We start from the raw sequence: 21,692 nt of genomic DNA on the forward strand, positions 1-21,692 counted from the left end.
ATGGAATAAATAAAATGCCTTAAAATAATTAAACTATGGCTACAGCTTACAGTGTTAATATGTCATATTGATAGCCAACTCCTCGACCCTCCCAGAGGTTCCTACAACTAGAACTTATTAGATTCACATACATACCACTGACTTTCCATCATTCTACCCTATATTTACTTTCCAAAACTTCCAGCATTCAGTTTCTGATGCAAGGAGGCAAAGCCATCTGTATGCTCTCCACGTCTCTAATGCCCTAATGTCAATCACCAACAACCAAACATGTTTCAGTCTCAGGTTAACTAAAGTCCTTCGTATCTTCTAACTTCTCTATCAAGGAATTAAGAGAAAACACTCAATCTGTTATAAATTCTTGTGAGTGTCAAACATAAGATATATTTATAGAACAAATAAAGAGTATATTTTCCCTTAGGTATCCTTGGTTGACATAGAAAAAACATTGGATGTAGATTTTAGGAAATTAATCTTATCAAATTCCTGCTTATGATCCTTAAAGACTCTCCTTCTCTCTCAAAGCTTGGGTAATATAAAGAAAAAATAGACAGACATGCATATATACATATACACATATATACTGAATATACACACATGAATCTTTACCTATTGATCAACCAAAAGAGACAGATTTAGACAGACATTCATGTGTGTATACATGTACATGTGTGTGCACATGTGAATGTATGTGGATGCACATGTGTAGATATATGTATTATGTGTTTGTATGAGCGTAGATGTCAAATGTTTATAATGTTCCATGAAAAAGACAGAAGTAGCAAAGTCTTTATTGTATAAACATTACTTGGGTCAGCACGTGGGCTAGAGCTGGAAGGGAACAAACACACACACTACATACAAATACAAAGCTGGGATAATATTAGACAATCCTTATGTCCCACCCTACCCCTACATCTGTGTATCATTTTCTAATGCTTTTTAAATGCAACAACATTGGACTTCTTAGTTCCCTATACTTTGGTATATACCTGTATTAGTCCTTAATATAACAGTACTAAAACTTGTGTCACCTCTCTTCAACTAAACTGAGAGCTAAAGATCAAGGAAAGTGTCATATCCTCATCTCCCCTCCACCCCCTCACCCCACCACAGCCACCATATGGTACCTGGCAAAGAGTAAGTGCTATAAAAAAGCTCTTTGAATAAATGAAATGTCATATTGATGGATAGATGGATAGATGGATGGATGGATGGATGGATGGGGAATGGGCTATTTCTCTGAAAGACCTCATAGCAGAGGTTGTTCTATTCCCTTCCATGGTAGAACAAAGCGGGTGGAATCCAGAAGCCCTGCTCCCAAATAAGGGAAGAAGTCCTGAAGGATGAGAAGACAAATATTGGTCCATTGTCGCTATGCTGAGGTAGCAAGGGAAGCTCCCCTGTCACTTTCAGATAAATGCCTTCTTTTGACTAATACTTTCAATCTTGGATGAAAGGCCTAGAGAGAGGAGCAGATCTCACCACAATAAAAAATGGGATCATGTTAGAGAGAATGGAATCTGTGAAAGTCCTAGAGCTCAGTCGCCTCTCTCCGGGCAGAAGCAAAGTCCTGCCAATGGAAGCACAGAGTAGTTCCATGAAGATGGGACTGTTTGTAAAGCATTTCCCTTGGCCCCTATTCAGTGTCTCTCTTCCTAAAAAAGGCAAGAATTCCACCAAACTTTTTGTAAAATGTGTTATTAACGGCTCTAAACTCACCAAAAAGTAGCTTATTTTCCTATACAGAGGCCAAAAATATCCCTACAAAGGCAGCTTACAGGTCACGTACAAAAGAAAACATTCCCAGTCTCATTGATTCTCACTTTTCCAGTCATGAGAAATTCACCAGGAAAAGGTCTCAAACACAATATATCATCTGAAGCACTCTCCCATATTTAAGAGCAGCCACAAGGAAGAAAAACTGGATGTGAGGAGTTGCAAGGGATCAAAAAAAAAAAAAAAAAAAAAAGGACTGTAAGTTCATTAGTGGTTCAGTAAGTCTACTACAAGAAACCACTTGACAGGCATGATGAAATCCTGTTCTTTATGTAAAGGGGAAAATGTGTATTGCAGAATGGATGGGTTCATCTTCGTCTATCAGAGACTGAAAAAAAATAGCAATTCATAAGTGAATGAAAAATTCCACTTAAAATTCAAGCCTCGATTGGAAGAAAAGCCTATCTTTACTCCTTCGCTTTGGATAGGAAAGAAATTAAGCAATAAATTGAGAATGGGACATTTCCATTTGAAAGCTGCTGTGCTCACAGAAAATCAGAGCTCAGGACCAGGCCTTCCAGGGACTGACTGCCAAGATCTGGCGTACCTGGAAGGGCCTGATCCTGTTGGATTTCAGTGGTTGTTCGCACCTTAGCTAGAGCTTTATCCCCCCCAAAACATTCCTGAGATGCCTTCTGATAACCAAGGGTTAGAGATCAGCCCCTTGCAAAGGAAGGCAGCACAGGGTGGGGCCAACAGCCCCAGGTTTTGTTCTAGCTTTCCTCTCTCTCCGAATGAAATTGGGTTCACTGCAAATTCACAAGCTAATAGGCCGGAAATATCTGGCAGCCAGGACAAGTTCACTGGCAGGTCTGGGAGCAACAGCCCAGCCCTGGTCGCCCAGAAAATGAGTTCACTATATCCAGCTCTTCGAACTCCTCATTTGGTCTAGGCCACAGAACTCTAGGGCAGGAAGGGGAGGCCAGCTAGATGGCTCCCCCTACTGGCTCCCCCCAGATCTACACCTCCTGAATGGGATATTCAATGCATCTCACAGAATGGTCCTCAGACTTTCACGGGACCCCATAAACATCTTTAAAGAAAATAGCTCAGAAGATCTCTGGGACTTTAGCTTCCTCTTCCATAAATTGAGGGAGTGGAATAGTCAAGCCTTCCTTGCCTTTCAACCAGAAAGTTGTTTGTTCTCCTTTGCCCTGTGGGAGGCAGAAGAGAGTGCTGGTGAATCACTCAGGTGGAAAGGCTGCCTGTGAAGTGTGGGCTCTGGGCAGACAACTTGGTGTCCCTTGCTTATTTCCTGAAAATGTTGTTCTTAGCCAAAACTGCATGTAGACAGGAGCTGCCTCAGTGAAGGAAAGACGTTTATAGATGAAACCTTGATTTCCTTGGGCTTTGCCGATAAGCCTAAAGGGATAGTCAGCAATGCTCTAGGAGGTGAGGGCCAGTCAAGGCTGAATTTCCCTGCGATTTCCCTGAATATCTTTTAAAAACAATAATAAAATTTAAAAAATACAAAATAATACAAAATAATAAAAATAACAATAAAATCTATTGAGCTCTTATGATCAGCAGAGCACCAGGTGAAGCATCTCATATACGTGTCCACATTTAACCCCTGCCTCTCCCCTTTGAGGACAACTTTGTCACCATTCGCATTTGACTGGCAATAAAATCGAGCCCACAAATCAGACAGCCAGTGAATAGTAGGACACGACTCAAAGGGAGGTCTCTACTGCCGCCTTCTAGAAAAATCTGCGTCTTGCCTGAAGTCTATTGATCAAGTATAGTGTGCGAGGTTCAGGCTCAGCAAACTGGGAAGTTGCTGCCATCCTCTTCCCTTTCACTTCTTCCCAGGAGCCCCCATACCCACCCAGACACCTAACATCATAGTAACCACCCACCACTTCCACCAGGAACATCTCCAAGATGTTCTTCAGAACATCTCAAGAGGAGCATCCGTTTCCCACCCCATCAAAGGCCGGTGCTATAGGGAAAGTTGAGAATGCATAATGGTGTATTTCAGACAGACCGGACAGAGGAGAAGGCAGAGGGGAAGGGAAAAGGTATTTAAATGAATTGAGAGGAGGTCCTGGTGCCCCCACACCAATGGGCCTCTGTCTCCTCTATGTGGGCCCTTTTGAATCAGAAAGGACATAGGAGGCAATGCGGGCATGGTAATTTCTGAGCTCGTCCTTGCTGTTGCTTTGTGAAAGAATAGATTGGTGTATTCAAGCAGAAGCCAGGAGACCATTTGTGGCCAAGAGAAAGGAGGCATCCCCTAGGGGGTTGGTCTAGGTAGGAGCTAAGGTGTTTTCTGTCATAGATTCCATGTTTGACCATTTGAGGGAAGCATACAGTCTTCTCTGAGGGACGAAGACGTGGCGGTCACAAGAGCCTCCACATAGACCTTGGCAGTCTCCACACACCACAACGCAAAGACACCCTCATCCCATCAACTTTCTCAATCCATCTCCATCACCAACACAAATGGGGCAGGCAGGGTGCACTAGGTTGGTCTTACCTTGACTGGGATGGTGCCTCTCTTTTGCAAATCGTACCCTCCCAATGCCAGCAGGCTGGATGCAGTGCTCTGAGAGACATGAATCCGGAGAGCTGCCATAAACCAGTTATTGCCTAGTTATTACCTTGGTTGTGGCTTCCATCTGGGGGTCAGGGGGCAGGGCTGCTGTGGAGAGGGAATGCTGCATTGCTCACACTCTTAGGCTGCTAGTACTTCTTAGGAAAGCAAATCACAGACAACCTCTCTGAAGTCTGGGACTCTTGCGGTGGGACACCCCAAACATTGCAGACATTGTTCAGACATTGTTAGTGTTGCTCAAGCTTTAACAGGTTCAGTTTAGAAACAGTAGGCATAACTGACTCCATATGCAAGCTGGTACTCCCCATGGATGGAGGTCCACTGGGCTCCTCAGGTTCCTGAGGATACCAGAGTTGGTGGTACCAGAGCTGGGACACATCACTGAAAACATTGTTCACAACCAGCCCTGCAACCAGAATCAGGCTTGGGGCCTACATTTGGGGCTCCCACTTTCAACATTTACTCTTAAAATCTTGACTTACAAGTTCAAGGAGAGGTTTAAACCAGTGTTTGAGACTTGGCTGATTAGCTTAAACAATGAAGTAATCAGAAGAGAAAATATTTTTGTATGTTTTTACATATTGTGGAAAATTTACAAATTCAAAACAATGTTAACCTAAACATTGTGAAACTTAAATCCCTAAGTAATTATTTTTTCTAGCTGATAAACAGCTCATAAATAGCATACATTGTCTAGCAATAGCAAACTAATATGATACCCCTTGGAGTTCCTGGCCATAGATCAATTCTGCACCACCAAAACCATATTCTGCATCAGGGATGGGAAAATTACCACCCTCCAGCCAAATCCAGCCCACCACTTGTGTTTACAAATAAAGTTTTATTGGAATATGGCCTTACCCATCATTCGTATGTTATAAATGGCTGCTTTCATACTACAACAGTAGTTAAGTAACAGAGACTATGGCCCATAAACCCTAAAATAGTTACTGTCTGGCCCTGTATGGGAAAAGCTTGCCAACTTCTGCTCTTCCTTTAAATGATCTTATTATATGTGTCCTTGACTGTTTAGAATTGAAAATCTTGGAAGGAAGTCATATGTGTTCTCATAGCAAGCACTACGCAAAACCCTGTCTACAAAGTTTGTGATCAATGTTGTCTGAGGTGATGACCTTATCCTCCAAACAGAAAATAGTAGACAAAATGAAAATGGGTCTTCTAAAAACACCCTCTGGTTAAAGACAGGAGACTAGAGGGACAGCGATCTTGTATTCGCAAAGTTCTGCAAACAGTACCCACGCAAACAGCTGCTTTCCATTCTGGATGCCATGTTCACAGTGTCTCCGAACAGACAGTACCTGGGCATGGTGATTCCCACCACACCAGCCACTACAGGACCTACGAAGAGAAGAACAGAAGGGCATAGCCAACCTGCACTCCCCGAGGGCTGGACCTGTGATACACATTAAGTCAACAAAGGCAATTCAACAAATACTCAAGTGCCTAGGCAAAGGTTGGCAATAGATCTTAGGGTCTGCATAGAGGCAACCTACAGAACCCACAGACTTTTGGTGGAAAACGACATAATCAATTATAAATTTGTTTTTAATCCTTACTTATTTTTGAGAGTCAGAGACAGAGAGAACGTGTGAGCAGGGGAGGAGCAGAGAGAGAGAGACAGAATGCGAAGCGGGCTCCAGGCTCTGAGCCATCAGCACAGAGCCCGATGTGGGGCTCGAACCCATGAACCATGAGATCAAGATCCAAGCCAAAGTCGGACGCTCAACCGACTGAGCCACTCAGGCGCCCCATTATAATTAACTGAATGTTTGTAACCCCCTCCCTCATTCACATATTGAAGCCCTAACCCTCAATATGATGGTATTAGAAAGTAGGGCCTTTGGGAGATAATTAGGTTTAGATGAGGTTATGAGGGTAGGGCCCTCATGGTGGGATTAGTGCCCTTATGAGAAGAGAAGGAGACCGCCAGGCTCTCTCTCTCCGCTATATGAAGACATAATCAGAAGGCAGGCTTTGGCAAGATAGGAAGAGGATTCTCACCAGACCCTGACCATGCTGGAACCCTGATCTTGGACTTCCCAGCCTCTAGAACTGTGAGAAAATAAATATCTGTTGTTTAAGTCACTTAGTCTGTGGTATTTTGTTATGACAACCAAGTTAAGGCAGAAATTAATGACAGTGTTATTCACACACTAGAGATGGAAACAAAACAACTGGGGCACTAATGCTGATTAGGGGTCAGGTTTTATTTTGGTCAAGCCCTGGAGGACAGGTAGGAGTAGGGCTAGCTACATAGTTTGCAGGGCCCAGTCTAAAATAAAAATAAGGGACCCCTCATTCAAAAATTATTAAGAAAATAAGAAAATTAATATTATAATATTATTATATTTATAACTAAGAAATTGAGACAGAAGAGCATTAAGCCAAGTGCTGGTCACTTTTGCACAGGTCACCTGCCCATGAGTTTGACAAAAACCAGACCAGATCAAAGGGCATTTGATGCAGAGGTATGGGGGGAAAGTAGCCTGGTATGACTGTCCTACTTCTTGGTCTCCTCCTAACTTTTGGTTTAACACCTTGGAGTCTCTGGGTATCTTTGCTGTTACCAAGTAATCCGGCTAACTGGAAATACGTGTGCAAAGACAATGTGAACTTTTGTTTCCCTCAAAAGATGCTACCATTCAATTTCCAGGTCCTAAAAACGTCAGACTTAGGACTTGAATCCAGAACCACCTGCTGCCATGCCTGGACCACAAGGCCACCTGCCATCAGGGCTGGCTACCTGTGTGGATGCCATTCCTGATCCTGAGCTTCTCCTCAGGCATGTGCCCAATCTGGAAGTGGACAGCGGCACTGAGGAAACGTAAGGACATCGTGGCAATCTCGTCCACATGCTGGATTCCATTGCGGATAGGAAGTCCGCTAGCACCCATGTATGCATCTCCAATGGTTTCAACCTGAAAATAAAGCAACAGAGTGGCCTTGTGTTCTCCAAGAAAAAGGCTGGCGTAGCGGTGGGGTCAGAGACCAAGGCCCTTCGTTACTGAGCCCTGCATTCCCTGCACTTTGGAGAGTCATATTCCCCGACCTCCACTCCATCCACGCCCCAGCATTTCCTCACGTTTCTGCTCTTGTCCTGGTTCTTCCACAAAGCCTTTCTTCCCTGAGCCCTCCTATGCACACTGTTTTCTCCTCTGAAATTTGATAGTGGTGGTGACCATATTTCCTCAGCTCAAGTTTAAAACCAGTTAAACAGACAGTAGTGTGGGAATAGGGTAAATCTTGAGGGATCACATGCATCCATCAAGTGGAATTCATCTTACCCAACCAGAAATGTCTTCACCCCATACAATGGCTCTTCAATACATTTATACATATCTATACATTATACACAATATATACACTTATGTATAAATGCATGTATCTGCCTGATCTGTCCTCTTCTCTCCCCTAATAAATCCTAATAAAATTAGCTTTCAGATTCCTTATTCTCATTAGAGAACCAATGACCAGTGTCAACTTTAAAGATACAGCCCTGGGGCGCCTGGGTGGCTTAGTCAGTTAAGCCTCTGACTTCAGCTCAGGTCATGATCTCACAGTTCATGGGTTTGAGCCCTGCGTTGGGCTCGCTGACAGCTCAGAGCCTGGAGCATGCTTCGAATTCTATGTCTCCCCCTCTGCCCCTCCCCCGCTCCTGCTTTGTCTCTCTCTGTCTCTCAAAAATAAATAAACGTTAAAAAAAATTAAAGATACAGCCCTTTCCAGATACATTTGCTTTTTAGCAGAATCCAAAGATGATGTGGTAAAGGTGGAATTTCAGGCATTAGCCAGGCAGTGAAAATACCTCTGTCTACTGGTCACCCCAGAATTACACAAAATCAACCCATATACAAGTCAGATTGCTTCTAGGCTACCTCTCCCCACCATGGGTACATCCTTTGGACATTGAAACTGATTTAGTATTAACTCATGCAAAACATAACCCAGAAAACAATGCCAAGAAGAAATCCCAGAGGAAGCCCTCCTAAGCAGAGTAGCTTTTGTTTTGAGGTATGTGTGATCTGCTCTTGGAGATTATTCACACACCTTTTCTTTCACCCTTAAACAGAGGCAATATCTGTGGGGGGAACATTAGGGATATAAAGGCATGTCACTGGGGGACATGACCACACTGTCTCCCAAATCTCCCCAGACCCCAGGCCACAGGTAAAGCCCTGCAATCACGATCGGAGCTAGTGCACCTGTGACTTGCCCCAGGCACATGTGAGCTTGGGAACCCCGCAGTCATGATGTGGCCCCATCAGAAAACTCAGAAAACACCTGAAGCAACCATCATCCTCACCGCTTAAATGAAGCTAAATTATTCATTGTTGCTATCCTTCCCTGAAAAATCAGTTTTTACTCTGGGTGACCATATTCATACATACCCCCAAGTAGCACTAGGCAGACGTTCTCATGTCAGCCACAATTCTGATCATCTAAACTTAGGAGTCTGTCTTCACCTGCATTGCTAAGGATCACGGTAACAGCAGTGAGACTCACACAGGGTCCAAAAACAACCTTTAAAGGTGAGCCTCTCTGAATCTGAAGGAAATATATTCTGGAGGGAACTGGAGGGATTAGCCAGTAGAAGGGCAGTATCTCTCTAGAAATGTGTTAACAGCCAGATAAAATAATGGAAAGAAACAAGAAGCAACTGGGGATTATTGACAAGCACATTCATCTGTGATTAATCAAGCCCTTTTCCAAGAAAACAAACAGGAATAAAATATTGAGTTTCTGCCATGAATTGAGATGGACTGCCAGCCTGAAATAAAGCCTTCCTCCTGGCTCACATCTAGGGCCGGGTCCATCCTTACTCACGCCCTAGAGTCGGCAGACAAGGAGCGTGTTCCCTCACAGCCCCGGGGTATGTCTCACCTTATACACATCATATGTTTTAATGATGTGATCAAATAAGCTGTACAGGTCATTAAGCAGCTTTACCACTTGCAAGGGGGAGCTGAGAGAACACAGTTTTGTGAATCCAACAATGTCGGAGAAAAAGGTTATCACAGACTCAAAATGTTCTGGTGCCACGGACCTTCCAGCTATGAGCTGTCCTCCAGTGAAGCCGAAACCAAAGAATAGAGATTGGTTTTGAACGGACTCTTATTCATCTTGCCTCCTACAAACCCCTGCAAAATCTTTCCGATAGGTCCTTTTGCTTCAGTGGATTAGATTTTCGGTCAACAAAATCCATCATCTAAAGGGATTCTTTTGACACCCATTTTTCTACTTGCATTTTTCTCTGAAGAGATATTTTAATTGGTGGGTATAAACTAGACCTGGGGGGCAGGTCACAGAAATGCCTTTGCAGTAAGGATTTTTCTCCCGGAGGGCATCCCATTTTTCTCTATTGGCTATAGCGTTTGAGTGTAAAAATGCAATTTGCAGATGTGAAGCAAAAGGAAGCATCCATCAATCCACAAGCCAATGCGTTTGCTTCAATCAACCAATCTCACATTAACAATCCCTAACTCCATCTCTGTCAAGACACGCAAGAAGGGTGCAGAAGTTTTAATAGCCGACGCTTCTGCCAAGTTTTTAGACAGTGTAAAGGTGCAAGCAGAGCCAAAAATGAAGCAAGTTTTGAATCTGAAGTCGTGGGTGCACATTGTACTGTGCAAAGTCTTTGGAGCACAATCTGAAGTACTGAGAAACTAGCTATTAATCAGACTCATGACACTAAAGCGCCATCTAGTGGTCTATCTCCCATAGCTGCATCCGCCATCTTCCCTGTTAAGAGACATTCTCTACTCCTGTGAATTCAAGATTTCAGGCAGAGCCTTTGCCTCTATCTCCGTTTGCAGGGTGTACCAAATTGCCTGCAAAATGCTTGACGCATTTAGAAGAACCTGAGTTCCTCTTAGGAAAAGAACAAAAAAGTACTCTGTACATGGCGCCCCTTAGATAGTGACGCTATTGCTTTCTGGGTCCTTTGTCAAGGCCCCCAGTGCTTTGGAATACCTTGGCAGCATTGTGGACAGAAGCCTATCCACCTTCCTCTTCTCCGCCATCAGCTGGTTGGTCCTCTCTTCCACCACGTCCTCCAGGTGATTGGCATACACCTCCAGCTTGCTCACCATACTGTCTAGGATGTTCACATGGCTTTAAAAGAACCCAAAATGAACATCTTTTTTTCCAAGAACATTAGGGTCACAATAGAGCACAACATCCAGCTATATGTTCCAAGAAAACATGTATCACCCTGAAGGTTTCCTACCTAAGGGCTGCCAATGGACAGCAGTAGAATGACAATGGCAGTGAAGCCATGGTGTGGGACAGAGACTGCCCTTTACCAGCTCTGTTATCTTGTTCTACACCCTTCATTTCTCCAAGCCTCAGTTTGTTCATCTGGAAAATGAGGATAATAATGCATACCTCATAGGGCTTTTCTGAGGATCCAGGGAGATGATGGGTACACAGTGCCTACAGCTGTGTCTGGCACTCAGCAGGTACTCAGCAAATGGTGGCCTTCACTGCCACTCCCCCATTTCCCAATATGCTCCATATTATCATCATGGTCAGTCAAAAATGTGTATTTCAGGATGGGTCTTTTTTTCCCCCTGAATAATACCAGCTATTTTCCTTTTGGATGACATATGTAAGGGGGGCACTTCTAGACCCTGTAGGCTCTTGTTTTAGAAGGGTCTTCAGAAAAATCATTTAAATACCCCATTTTTCAGATGAGGAAACTGAGGCTCACATAGGAAATAGACTTGCTTTAACATCGGGGACCAGATTTTTTTAAGTAAAAGTCATGATTGACCCAAGACATACCATTCAAAACAATTTTGATGTGGAAAATACAGAATACAGGGCTGTTGTGTTAAGAATGCATAGCAGACTGGCCAAGTTAGGAGTAGATGCCAGAATCCCGGCCCAGGGTCCTTCTATAAACTCAGGCTACTTCTATCATGGCTATGTCTGCCTATGTTCAATATGCCAAAAGATGAAACAGCTATCCTAATGTGAAACAAGCTACTGTTGAGGAGGTTGTTTGAGAGGCATGAATAATTCAAGCTGATGACTTACTCTAAGGTTGGCGAATAGTTTCTTATACTATAGTCCAACCCCAACTGATGAGCCATGACCTTTGGAATGCTGGTTTGGAAAACATTCTGAGGTCATGTCAAAATTCGCTGGGAAAGAGAGCCTTGATTGATTAGAGATATCTGGAATGGACAAAGGAGGACAATGGATGTGCTGATGTCTGATACACTTTTGTGTCATTAATGAAATAAAGGGAGAATTTATCACCCAACTCTAGCCAGCATGTAACACGGTGCTTTGCATGTGACAGGCATTGAGTGGGTATATGATGAATAAATGAATGGATGGATAAATAACTGAACGAGTGGAGGAATGAATGAATGGGGTGGGCCACACAGAACCAGTCACAGCCATGTAGTTTTAAAATTCTAATAGTTAGGGGCACCTGGGTGGCTCAGTCTGTTAAGAATCCGACTCTTGATTTCTGCTCAGGTCATGATCTTGCTGTTCGGGAGACTGAGCCCCACATCCGGCTCTGCATTGACGGTGCAGAGCCTGCGTGGAATTATCTCTCTCTCCCTCGCTCTCTGCTCCTCCCCTGCTTGTGCTCTCTCTCTCAAAATAAATAAAATAAACATTAAAGATATTTTATAAAAAAATAAAATTCTAATGGTTAAATGATTGGGAGAAAACGTCACACATCTAACTCACCCTTTGGAACTGGATTCTCGTAAAATTTTCTTGATGGAAGAGAAAGTGGGCCTTTTCTCTGGAGATTCATCCCAACATGCTCTCGCTATGGCCACAATCTTTTCATTGCCCTTCTCCTCTGACAGGGAAGCTCGGAGTGGAACTGAGGCCATGGGGTCTTTGATATGGCTGATGACTTCTGAAATTCATTTGGGGTTTAAATAGCAAAATGTCTGAGCTTTGGGCCATGTAGTACACTTCACTTTAAACATATGTGCTCTTAAATTTGTGAATTGAATGTATAAGTATATTGAACAGATTGGAATTTCAGAGAAACCTGAACATTTTATGAGAAATATTTGGGATCCTCGTGGAAAATGAAGAATCCTACTGTAAAACATATCAGCACCTTCTAATGAATCTGTTTTTAGATTAAGTTGTTTTTCTTCCAATGGAACTTCTCTTGAAGTAAAGCATATCTCTATGTGACTTCAGGAGTGTATAAGCATCTGGGATGGGAAACCCGCAAAGCACACCTTTTGCAATTTGCATTCCATATAAAATGTCACATAAAAGTTATTTTAACAAATAATAAATGTCACCATCATGTGCTGCCTCGGTGTCCAACTTTGTAAACCTATTTTCTTTCACTTCTGCATTGGCTTCTACTGACATTTATTAAACATTCTGCTATACCAGGTTTTTCAGAGGAAATAATAATTTGAGAACAACGTATACATGTTTTTGTGTAAAAATACTGTGGGTGTAACAACATGGATGAATCTTAAGGGCATTTTACTAAGTATAAAAGGGTAGTCTGAAAAGGCTACACGCTGTATGATTCTGTTTATATGACATTCTAGAAAAGGCAAAATTATAGAGACAGAAAACAGGTGAGATACCGTTAGGAGCTTGGGGAGGAGAAGGTGCTGAACACGTAAGTCACCAGGGATTTATTTAAGGTGATGAGACTGTCTATAGGGTACATGACACTGTGTATTTGCCAAAACCCATAGAACTTTACTGCACAGAGAGTAAACCCCAAAGAACACAAATTTTTAACAATATCAGTTGGGAGGTTGGACAACTCCAAGATAGAGGCAAACTGTGACAAAAGAATCTAACTGTATTATAACTGTATGACATTGCCTCGCTGAAGGGGATGTATTATAACTATATGACATCACTGGCTGACTTAGGCACTTCTGAAATGACTCAAGACCATTAAGACTAAACAAAAGGACCCATTCACAATCGCTGTATTGTAGACGGCAAGATTGGGGACAGAAGAAAAACTTTGCAAGCACTAGACACATATACTGGGATTGGATAAATAAATAAATAAATGGATGGCAGATGGTGGGAGCCAGGATCTCACTGTTGGAAAGGGAGGCTATGGATAGAGGCAGGGGGGACACTGGAATAAATGAACTATGTGGTGGTAATGGTGTTGGAGATGTTAATATGAACTCATGCTTAGCTTAGTATAGATACAGATGGGTAGACGCAGATATGAGAATGTGTATACACTGAGGCTAGTGTGCACGTGCTTTTCCTTACTGTGTCCACTGAGAGGGGCTAGAAGCAACAACACCCCGGTTGCAATGAGCACAGTCAGCATCCAGGTCTTGGTTTCTAATATCATCCTCCAATAAAAAAGAACCAGTGTCCTTGAAGACATGGCTGATTCTAGGACTAAGGCAGGGAAATACAAGAGGAGGCTGAAGCCTCTCATGCCACCAGGAAGCAAGGCGGTACTAAACAAACCAAATCAAAACACAGCAATGGGTTTATATCAAAGGTACACAGAAGTCAATTGAAATGGAATGGCCGAAGATGAAACAACTGGAACAGTAAAATAAAGTAGTATTAGATTACAATTCAGAGGATAAAATAAAGATATAGTGTAATATATAATATAAAATGGACACATATGTTATAATATAGATATGCATAATAATATAATACAATACAATACCAATAATTGAATAAATACATAAGTGGGAGAGAAGAGACAAACCTCCTGTGGAGAAAAATCCCAAATAGTTTACATAGATAGTCTCCACGCAGGGTAGTAGAATGCAACACCCCACTCCTTAAGTGTGGACTTCACATAGTGACTTCTTTCTTTGGGGGACAGTATAGGAAGAGGGGAACCAATGGGTAACTCTACGGTGGAGAAACCTGACAAGCCTCATCCAGGTCAATATCAACAGTCATGTTGGTCAACATGATAGTCAACAGATAGTCATGTTGGTCGTATGTACCCTTGACATGATGTGACGAACATGACAATTTACCCCTGTAGCCTTCCTCTCAAGACATATAAGTCCAGTCTCATCATAAGGAAGAAAAATAATGAGACAAATCCCAAGTGAGAAACATTCTACAAAATACCTGGCCAGTACTCCTCGAAAGTACAATGTCATTAGAATTATAGTTTAAGGAACATTCTTGAAGAGCTTAGACAGACATGATGGCTAAATGCAGCATGACGTCCTGGATGGGATGCTGGGGCAGAAGAGGACATTGGGTTGAAAACTAAGGGAATCTAAAAGAGTATGGCCTTTGCTTAAGAAGAAGAAGGAGGAGGAGAAGGGGGAGGAGGAGGAGGAGAAATAATGTCAGGCTCTGTGCTGACAGCTCAGAGCCTGGAGCCTGTATCAGATTCTGTGTCTCCCTCTGTCTCTGTTCCTCCCCCGCTCACACTCTGTCTCTCTCTCTCAAAAATAAATAAAGATTAAAAAAAATGAAAAAAAAGAATAAGAATAAATACAAGTTATAACACTGTGTAAAATATGATCTTGTTTTTTTTTTTGTAAATGTACATGCTTGTGTTCAAATTCTTTTTTTGTTAACGTTTATTTATTTTTGAGACAGAGAGACAGAACATGAATGGGGGAGGGTCAATGAGAGAGGGAGACACAGAAACCAAAACAGGCTCCAGGCTCTGAGCTGTCAGCACAGAGCCCGACGCGGGGCTCAAACTCATGGACCATGAGATCATGACCTGAGCTAAGTTGGACGCTCAACCGACTGAGCTACCCAGGCACCCCTACATGCTTGTGTTTAAATGCACACTTTCAATGCCTAAAAATAATCTGAAGGACTATACATAAGAAAGTTCTGTGGGTAATTGTGTTTTACATCCCAAATGAAGTGTAATTTGAGACATGGGACAACAATGGTTTTAAAAGAAGTCACTGAAGAATTACTATTGTTGCATCTTCTGCTTTCTTATCCTCAGCTCTAAGAAATATCATGAGAGAATCAATAAAATGATAAAAAACTTTGAACCATGGGTTCAAATTCACATCATGGGCCTGCACCTCGGAACACGTGTTTATGAGCTAGTAACGTGCAGCCATCCCATAATCCACCAGTCACCAGTCACTCTATTGTCATTGTTCTTCTTCTTCGGTGTGCATCAGAATCAGAGGTGGGGGGCTTCTTAAAGCACAGCTTCTGGGCCTATCCCCACAGTTTCCAATTCCAAAGGCCTGGAGCCGGGCCTGAAAATTTGCTTTTCTAATAAGTGCCCAGGCGATGCTGAGGCTGCTAGTCTAGGGTTGCACTAGGCTTCTCAAAACTGTGGATCTTCAACATCATGTGGGAACTTGAGAAAAATGCAAATTCTCAGGCCTTGCCCTAGACCTACTGAGTCTGAGACCCTACAAGTCCTACAGGTAATTCTGACACCAACTAACATTTGAAAACCACTGGTCTAGTGTGCACAGGACATCAATATCTATTCAGTCCCCAGCACCAGGACTGTTTGTAGGGAAGTATGAGATGTTAATGGGAGAAGCGTGTTTGGCCACAAATTAGGTGCACCTTGTACTTTCCCTGATTGCAGTCCTGTGTATACATAGTCCCATATGGCCAGCTTTCATTGAACTTTGTGGGCATAAGACTACAATGAGGGGCAAATATACCAATTGGGTACAGTCTTCCCACCCCACCCCCACCCCACCTGGTGCAACCGGATGGCAGCTGAGCTTAGTGAGTGTGGCTGGGATCCTTCCTGGGCTCACTCTCGGAATATCTGAGTGGCTTCTTGGTTCTAAAGTCAGTTGCCCTTGGATTTGAATGACCCTTTTTGGATTAGTCTCCCCTCTTTTTCACTTGGCCATAAATTAGAAAGTGGAATCCATTTTTAAAGTAACTATATACATTGAGAAAGGATCCTGACTTGAAATTCTCCAGGGAATGCATGATCTAACAATGAAACTTGAGGGTGGCCATTGGGAATGGACTAGAAAAAGTAGGCATGGTGATAAAGAAGAAAAACCAGGAGGGAAAGGTGGGCTGAGTTGATTTAGCAACTGACACATGCACACCTCCCTATGCTTGTTCTCAGACAGTGGTTCTCAACATGAGCTGCATGTTGGAATCACCTGCAAATGCTGATGCCCAGGCAGCCACCCAGATCGAAAGCATCAGCACCTCCTAGGCCGAGATCCAGGCATCAGTAGTTTTTAAAGTTCCCCAGGTAATTCCAGGGCACAGCCAAGGTGGAAGATAACAGTGCTGGGGGGTTACACCTACTATACTTTTTTTTTTTTTTTTATCATTCTTGATCAAATTTTGCTTTATCTCCCCAGCTTCTGCCCTTAATTCCATGACGGGATGTGTGTTAAGAGACAACTCAGCAAAAAAATGAGCCTAAATATATCCTATAAAGACAACTGGGCAGCGTTTATTTAAAAAATTAAATATACTTAAAATACATTTATCTCTTCAATCTCAAGCCCACAAAGATACAAGGCTGCTCACTGCATCAACTGTAATGGCAAGAAAAATGGAAAACAACCAAACTGTGCATCAATCAATAATACACAGCCTATCCTTACAATGAAAATTCTGTAGTCCTTAAGAAAGATTGAGGTAAATTTGTGTATACACATATGAGATGAAAGATATCCAGGCAGAGGGAACAGTGTGTGCAAAGGTTCTGGGGTAGGAATGTGTCTGGCATGTTGGAGGCACATGAAAGTGGCCGGCATGACTGAAATGAGCAAACCATAGGAGATGGAATTAGAAAGGTGTATTGAGGTGAACTTTGTTTCTCAAAGAATATGTCCATGTCCTAACGTCCAGAACCTGCGAACATGACCTTATTTGGAAAAAAAAGGTCTTTGCAGGTATAGTTAATTATCTTGGGTTGAGGAGGTCATTTCAGATTTCCAAGTGGACCCTAATCCAATGACAAATGTCCTTATAAGACACAGACAAAAGAGACATATACAGAGGAGGAGGCAACGTCAAAGTGAAGGCAGAGATTGGAGAAATGTAACCACAAGCCCATGAAATCTGGACCAACCCCCAAAAGCTGGACAAAGCAGAGAACCGATCTTCCCTAAAGCTTCTAGAGGGAGCACAGCCCTGCCAAACCTTGATTTTGAACTTCTGCCTTATACAACTGTAAGAAAATACATTTCTGTCCACTACACCCAGCAGGTATGTGGTTAACTTAGAATGGCAGCCATAAGACCCTAATAAAGAATGTCAGAGGCCAGGTCAGAGGCCTTTGGTGGTCCTGTCGGCCACTGTAAGGGCTTAGTTTTCATTCCCCAAATGGGAAGCCGGGGGAGGATGTTGTGACCAGAAGTGACATGACCTGACTCATTTTCCAACAGGATCACTCTGCTATAATAAAGTATGTAGTTCTGAGCTCTTTGGTTGTTTTTGTAAGCAAACGGCAACTACTTTTTTTAATTAAAAAAAAGAAACTTTAAGACAGAAAAACAATGGAATAAATAATAAGTTGATGAACACTTCATAAAAAACAATCATTTAAAAGCTAGCGTGCCACTGCCCCCACCCTGCCCCCTGCAAATATAAGAAATAAAAGCTAGCCCACATGACCAAAGCCTGCCAAAGAGACTTTCAGCTTTACCGTCTGGCATCTCGTTGAGGTCAGCAAAAGGTCCGTGGTTCTGGTGGTGGATCAGCTCCGTCATCAGGATGGCAAAGCTGTAAACATCTCCCTTTGGGGTGCCTGACCGGGGTGCCTCTGGAAGCCGCAGCAGCTCTGGGGCCGTCCAGTAGAGCTCTGCAAAGCAACGGGTGTCATGAGGGAAGCATGGAGTGGGAGAGGGACAGGCAGAACCGGAAAAGTCACCCCTCTTTCTCAGGAAAACAGAACTGAAAGTACCCAGCCCCCGAAAAATCCGCCCTAATGGTGCCTGACTTGTAGAGCAAAAAGGGGTCTGTGTGTACGTGAATGCAGACAGAACAATCAAGAAGAACAAGCACTAACATCTTAACTGTGGTTAACACCTGATTGTGCAGTTACAAGAAGTTTTCATTTTCCTTCCCCTTTCTGTGATTGTCTACATTAAAATGTTTTTTTTTTTTTTTAACATTTATTCATTTTTGAGAGACAGAGAGAGAACGTGAGTGGGGGAGGGACAGAGAGAGCAGGAGATTCTGAAGCAGGCGCCAGGCTCTGAGCTATCAGCACAGAGCCCGATGCAGGGCTTGAACTCATGAACCACGAGATCATGACCTGAGCCGAAGTCAGACCCTTACCCAACTGAGCTACCCAGGCGCCCCTGTATTGTCTACATTTAAAAAACTAACTTATAGAGGTACGATTCATAGAACATAAAATGAACCCTTTTAAAGCAAACAATTCAGTGTTAGTTATTTAGCCCCTTTGCAAGATTGTACAACAAACCACCCTATCTACTTCCAAAACGTTTCTAGGGCCTCAAAGTAAAATCCTGCAGCCATTAAGCAGTTTCTCTCTGTTTCCTATACCCCCAGCCCCCAGCAAGCACCAGTCCGCATTCTGTCTTTACAGATTTCTATGTTCCTGATATTTTATATACCTACATTTATTTGTTGGTGTGAGGTTGATGGGTTTATTTCATTGTAGGTTACAATCATTAAAAGAAAATATACTGGGGGATGGGGAAGTAGGGTGACTACAAGCAGGTTTTCAGAATTTCCCCCTTTGTCTTTCCGTAAGGCCTCATCCCGTGTTACAGAACCTCCTCGCATGCGCTCAGCAAAGCTGTTGGCAATGTGCTGCCCCAGGGAGAGGAGTTCAGACGGCTGGGATACATGCGAGGTAAGACTCAAGACTGCTCACTAGCTTTGGACAAGGAAGAGTCTGAGCTTCAGTTTGCTCATATGCAAAGGAGGGTTTGACTCCAGGCAGAAGGTCTTGCCCTGAGATGTGCATCAGAATCACTTGAGAGTTTTTGTTTCTATTTAATTTTATTTTACTTGAAAGGTTTATTTATTTATTTATTTATTTATTTATTTATTTATTTATTTTTAAAAATTTTTTTTCAACATTTATTTATTTTTGGGACAGAGAGAGACAGAGCATGAACGGGGGAGGGGCAGAGAGAGAGGGAGACACAGAACCGGAAACAGGCTCCAGGCTCTGAGCCGTCAGCCCAGAGCCCGACGCGGGGCTCGAACTCCCGGACCGCGAGATCGTGACCTGGCTGAAGTCGGACGCTTAACCGACTGCGCCACCCAGGCGCCCCTTTATTTATTTATTTTTGAGAGAGGGAGAAGGAGAGAGAGAATCCCAAACAGGCTCCGTGCCATCAGCACAGAGCTCAACATGGGGCATGAACTCAGGAACTGTGAGATCGCCACCTGAGCCGAAATCAAAGGTGGATGTTTAACCGACTGAGCCACCCAGGTGCCCCGAGAGTTTTTAAAAAACAGTGCTGATGCCCAGATTTCATCTTCAGATATCTGGGGTGAGACCCAGCCACCCACATATTTTGTAAAGCTTCTCAAGTGATACCAGAGCAGCGAGAGGATGTAGGACCGCTGAACCCATGGTCTTTGAAGGGCCTGCAGATGGTGTGCTGAGAACACAGGTGAAGTGTAGTGGGGTATAGGGGGCTAAGGAGAAGACCGGTGACTTGCTTCGGGCCACCCGGCCTGGCCAGGATGAGCCCTAACCTTCTAACTCAGACGTCACACCACGGACTCACCACCCTGGAGGCTATTTTTTCCTGCTCCCTTGGGTGAATAGAACAACCATGCACTGTCAGCTCCAGAGGAAGGCCCCCTGCTGGCACCTGTGAGTGAGCTTCAGGAAATAGGGTGGGGTCAGGTGCCCCGTTACCACGTGGGCTAGTGGGTGCACGATCTGTCAGTGGTTACCTGAGTGGTCTGTCGGTTCCTCTATGCTCTGTACATCCGGCCGTACTTGAACTCCCACAGCCCAAAGCCTGTCAGTTTCACCTGCATCTGACTGTCCACCAGGCAGTTGGAAGGCTTAAGGTTGCCGTGGGACCCCAGGGGGCTCCTGTGGAGGAACAGCATGCCCTGGAAGAGTGAAAATAAGCAAATGAATTAGCGTAGGGGCCAGTGGAACCTGCTGGAAGACACAGACAGAAATAGATGGGCAGAAACACGACCCAGAGGAGAGGAACCGCCCATCTCTATGTTCATCTGTTCAAGAACCACTAACAGCCCCTTGCCCTTGAGTCAACCTGGATAGTGTCACCCAAGTAGGGGAAACTATTTCTGGCTCCCCAGTGCGCAGCCATGAAGGCAAGGCCAGCCTAAAATAAATAAGCTCCAATAAGCTAAACAAAATAGAGTCTGACTAAGTGGTCAGACTCCTGACTTGAAATCCCAGCTCTAACACTTAGCAGAGAGCAAGTTACTTGACCCCATAAGCCTCATTTTTCTCATCAAAATGGATGTGACGATCTCTACCTCAGAGGGAGGCTGTGGAGATTAAATGCAATAATGCGTATGAGACACCCAACATGGTGCGTGACACAAAGTAAACACCCACCAAAAATCATCATGAAAAATGTGTATAAAAATGATAAAAAAAATCAACTTGGAAACAACACTATGTAATTAAGAATATTCTTTTATTACCTACATGTTGCAAGTTATATTCTACTCCTACCTACATGTAATGATTCTATAATTATATTATATTATATTATATTATATTATATTATATTATATGCACTTTAGGGTCCTGTTTGAACACTTTGAGGGGAAAAGCAATAAAATGAGGAACGTTGGAAAATTCTCATGTCATCTGCCATGTTCTTAAACATTTACATCTATTATTATTATGCAATAATAAAGTACCATTATTTATGAAAGGCCCAGAAAGAACACCAGAGTCAGAAGGCATACCTCACATCTCCACTTCACCGCTCGGTCTCTTCAAGCAAGACACTTCACCTCACTGGGCCTCAATTTCACCATCTACAAGATAGGACTGTCTAGATCCCCACCACTTGAAACATGGCCTTCGGACCAGCAGCACCTACAGCACCTGGGAGCTTGGCAGAAATGCAGAGTCTCAGGCCCTGCCCAGATGTACTGAATCAGACTGTGCATTTTAACCCAATCCCCAGGAGATTCATGTGCACACAGTCTGAGAACAGCTGGCCTCCTCTACTGTTTCACATCTTGGCCACCCATTAAAATCACCTGGGGAGCTTAAAAAGAAAAGACCAATGGTTGGACCTGAACAGAAGAGCCTACATTAACTATGGATTGTGTGTGGCACAAGCCAAGCTGGATGCGAAGGAACCCAAAGAGACTAATCAGAATGGGGAAAGTGTGCCAACAGGAAGAGTTTGCTAAAGGAGGTGAGTCATGAAGGCAAAGGGCACACTCATTTGGCAAGGAGACGAGG

The 21,692-nt window shown here is 43.3% G+C and overlaps 1 protein-coding gene across 1 annotated transcript in view; it reads right to left on the reverse strand.

The window, feature by feature from the left end:
- Nucleotides 1-2,772: 2,772 nt before the first annotated feature.
- The window catches only part of LOC101101087 (guanylate cyclase 2G-like), a 43,348-nt gene continuing 24,428 nt past the window's right edge, over nucleotides 2,773-21,692 (reverse strand). The window contains 10 exon segments of the mRNA XM_011287645.3: nucleotides 2,773-2,933; nucleotides 4,259-4,350; nucleotides 5,597-5,695; nucleotides 7,101-7,275; nucleotides 9,239-9,432; nucleotides 10,329-10,468; nucleotides 12,065-12,242; nucleotides 17,943-18,098; nucleotides 20,183-20,206; nucleotides 20,209-20,347. Of these exon segments, the coding sequence (XP_011285947.3) occupies nucleotides 2,829-2,933; nucleotides 4,259-4,350; nucleotides 5,597-5,695; nucleotides 7,101-7,275; nucleotides 9,239-9,432; nucleotides 10,329-10,468; nucleotides 12,065-12,242; nucleotides 17,943-18,098; nucleotides 20,183-20,206; nucleotides 20,209-20,347 (1,302 nt within the window). The 3' untranslated portion in view covers nucleotides 2,773-2,828.

Source organism: Felis catus, chromosome D2, assembly GCF_018350175.1.
Source record: "Felis catus isolate Fca126 chromosome D2, F.catus_Fca126_mat1.0, whole genome shotgun sequence".
Lineage (NCBI taxonomy): Eukaryota > Metazoa > Chordata > Mammalia > Carnivora > Felidae > Felis > Felis catus.